The sequence below is a fragment of the Saccostrea cucullata genome, unplaced genomic scaffold (assembly GCF_032062105.1).
Source record: "Saccostrea cucullata isolate Sc308-1 unplaced genomic scaffold, CSIRO_AGI_Scuc_v1 ctg1379, whole genome shotgun sequence".
Taxonomy (NCBI): domain Eukaryota; kingdom Metazoa; phylum Mollusca; class Bivalvia; order Ostreida; family Ostreidae; genus Saccostrea; species Saccostrea cuccullata.
The window spans coordinates 50600-53874 of record NW_026927240.1 but is presented as its reverse complement, the minus strand read 5'-3'; the positions used below and the strand labels follow the sequence as shown (position 1 = coordinate 53874).

At 36.0% G+C, this 3275-nt stretch overlaps 1 protein-coding gene across 1 annotated transcript; it reads right to left on the bottom strand.

Annotated features, from left to right (window-relative positions):
• Positions 1-678: 678 nt before the first annotated feature.
• On the bottom strand, positions 679-2898 carry LOC134273811 (uncharacterized). Its single transcript, XM_062756018.1, has 2 exons — positions 1349-2898; positions 679-872 (listed from the first exon to the last, which is right to left on the bottom strand). Exons 1-2 carry the CDS (start codon positions 2826-2828, stop codon positions 679-681), a joined length of 1674 nt encoding a protein of 557 aa, XP_062612002.1. The 5' UTR covers positions 2829-2898.
• Positions 2899-3275: the final 377 nt, after the last annotated feature.

The following is a 3275-nucleotide window of genomic DNA, read 5'->3' as shown; positions in this document are numbered from 1 at the left end:
TCCTGGAAAAAATACTTAGTGCCATTAGAATACATATATTAAATAATCTTGCACACTTACTGTCAATTTTAAAATTGAATCCTCAATACCAACATCTTAAATTTCAATGGAAATTTTGCAAATACTGATTTGTTACTCTTGCCATGCGTTATTAATTTTTCATTAAGTAAATAATCATAATATTTTACAAAATGTTTGAAACAGTTTCCTTCAAATATCAAAGGCCAATATGGAGATGACTTCCACTCTGGAATAATCAACGTACCCGAGGCCTTCTCTGCAACCATTTTGTTAATAACTCTAGGTATAAAAATGGGCGGGGGAACTAACCAGTTATTTTCACTTACCCATACCTGTGTAAAAGCATCAATTGCCTCTGTACCAGGACACCAATATTTTGAATTAAATCTTTCACATTTTTTATTGTAATGAGTTGCAAATCTGTCAACAGTATGAACTCCCCACAATTTCTCATAAATGTCAAATACCTCATCCCGAACTGACCAATCGTCCATGTCAGTTACACGGCTCAAAAAATCTGCCCTTTTGTTTTCAGTTCTAGGCTTCCATACATTGCAAACCCGAATACTGTTTTCACAGCAAGTATCAAATATTTGATTTGCAATAATTTGTAAATATGGTTTTTTGCTCCCAACTTGCATAATTTTTGAAACGTTTTTACTGTCCGAAATTACATTTAACTGAGTTTTCAATGATGACTTTACTTTTCATAACCCTTTTAACAGTTTCAAGTTCTCTCCATGTTGAGCTTTGTATTGCTTCTTCTTCTGTCCAATTTCCAACTACACTACCCATAAACACATTTTCATCTCTGTCATTCAAACTTTCAAAATAGCCACCAAAGCCTACATCTGAGGCATCGCAATATAAATACAAATTGCATACATCTGATGCGCTTACCAAATCAATTGAACAACCATTTTCTTCAATGTTGACACACTTTTTCGCCAAACTTCAATTTCTTTCAAAGCTTCCGCACTTATTTTTACCTGAGATTCCCAGCTAGCTTTGCTTGATATACAGTAATATAAATATCTTGTTTTCATTCTAACTATATCACCGAAAACCACTTTCATGGATATTACTTGACCAACAATTTTAGCCAAAAATTTTACATGAAAATAAAATACATTTTTCTGTACCTCGCAATGTAAAGCGTCTAAACAAGAATTTAAACGTTGAATTCTGTCACCACTGATATAAACTTGACCTTTTTCTGTATTCCACTGGAGACCTAACCATAAACAATTTTGACATGGAACCCAATTACATTTTTCTTCTGCAAACAAGAAACCCAAATTTTGAAAAAGATTCTTTATTGAATTACTTGCCTTTGATGCCTCATCAAAATTTCTGCCTGCAGCTATACCGTCATCTAGAAATGTTATAATTTTTATACCTTCTGACCTTAAGCGTTTCACAGGCTCTCTAAGAACTTTAGAAAATATGTACCCTGCTGTTGAAATGCCAAAAGGTAGTACATTAAAAACAAAATAAGACACTTTTCCATTTTCTTTCCATGAAAACCCTAAATATTGTCGATGTTCCTCGCATATTTCTAAATGGTGATAAGCTGATTTTAGGTCAAAAGAAAACATGAAATCTCCTATCTTAAGCATTTCCTTTGCTGTTATAGCATCTTCGTATCTAAACTTAAATTTGTGTAAATGAGGATTAATATGCCTACAATCAAGCACTAACCTTGGCTTACCGCTTTTATTTTTAGCCACAGTCAAAGGATTTACAACTGTAGGTTTTTCAGACACTCGTGACACGCACCCTTTTTCTACCAAATTTTTGATCTCACCTGTAACGAAATCTGGCTCATCTCTCGCTGACCTATTGTTGTTCAATTCAATAGCCACAGGATTAGTTTTGAATGGAATTCTATAACCTGTCTTTATAACATCTAGGACTGTTTTACCTGTTCCAATTTTCTCCCACTCGTCATAGTGTGATCTTAAGCGACCAACTGGAGATTTTTTATTTTTCATATCAACAAAATGTGCAAATTTTGAAATAGATAAAACATTATCTAAGTTTTCACTTATCTTGTATGACTTGTCATCTTTCTTTGTGCAATCTCGGCTCCAGTGCCCTTTTGCCCCACAGTCAAAACATCTGCCGGGTTTTCCACTGCCTGTTGACTTCTCGTCAGTCTCCATGCGAGTAACCGTTGCCGGTTTCTTTTGATAAGGCTCGAACCTAGATCTCTTCTTCCCGTTGAAAACTTTTCTCTCTGCCCTCATCTGCGCTCTGTACATCTTTTTCTCATCGTCTGAATCGTCTGCTATCGGATTGGCTTCATACTCTTGAACCACTCTCCAACCAAGCTGCGACGAATCTGCTAACTTAATGACTTTTTGGCGATTTTTAACCAGCTCAATACCTTCATTTATGCTGCTTTTGGCTAAATCTACACCGTCATCGCTGTTCAAATGTTCCCTTGCTTCCTTCAGTTTTGTTAGCACTTTTGCCTCATGTTTATATTGATTCTCGTTTCCTTTTTTCCGGAAAACATAATGTTCATTAAGATTTTCTTCTATTTTACTTATCTGGGAAGTTGAAATTTGTTGAATATTCTGCTGAAACGCCGTCAGACGACTGTCCATCATATCTTTCAGATTGTCCAATAATTCCGACTGTTGACGCGACACAACTCGATTAACTTCTTCAGAAATTGCACCCTGTATCTGCCTGGCGTCCATGACCGAAAACACGACTTGCTCGGGAAAGCGTGCGCTAGAAAGTGAACTCTTACTAACCACCCGTAGATACAACCGAACACGTTTTCTCAATACTGACATTTCATTGGCTGAAACCTACATAACAATTTTACCTTAGTAACACCACACTTTCGTATTCGTTTACATGTCGTCAGGACAATTATTTTTCGCTATACTTCGTAACGCGAAAAAATGTAATTAGTTACCGTTTTATGGTTTAGTTCGACTATTCTACTCGGCGAGCAGGGTTTTGACGCTTTACGGAGATAAACGAAAACAAAGACATACATGCCGCATATGGTTGTGTAGATAAATTATCGTAGAAGACAATGGTAATAAACATATTGCCATTGCATTTCCTCTGAAATTTTAAATGAGTGCGTTTCTGAGGAGGGGGTACTGAGCGTAATTCGGAGTTAGATACCTTTTTTTTATTATTACATGTATACTTTAAATTAAAAATTTATTTTCGAAACAAGTGCCTGTGCCCCAGGGTCAGGGGTTCTGAAGTTAGGGCGGGGCTATTTA

Bases quoted from the DNA above. Each gene is read 5' to 3' on its own strand.
- LOC134273811 (XM_062756018.1), bottom strand. From the start codon at position 2,828: ATGTCAGTATTGAGAAAACGTGTTCGGTTGTATCTACGGGTGGTTAGT. The intron at 873-1,348 runs GTAATTCAATAA...GCGATGCCTCAG, and splicing joins TGATGAGGCATCAAAGGCAA to ATGTAGGCTTTGGTGGCTAT.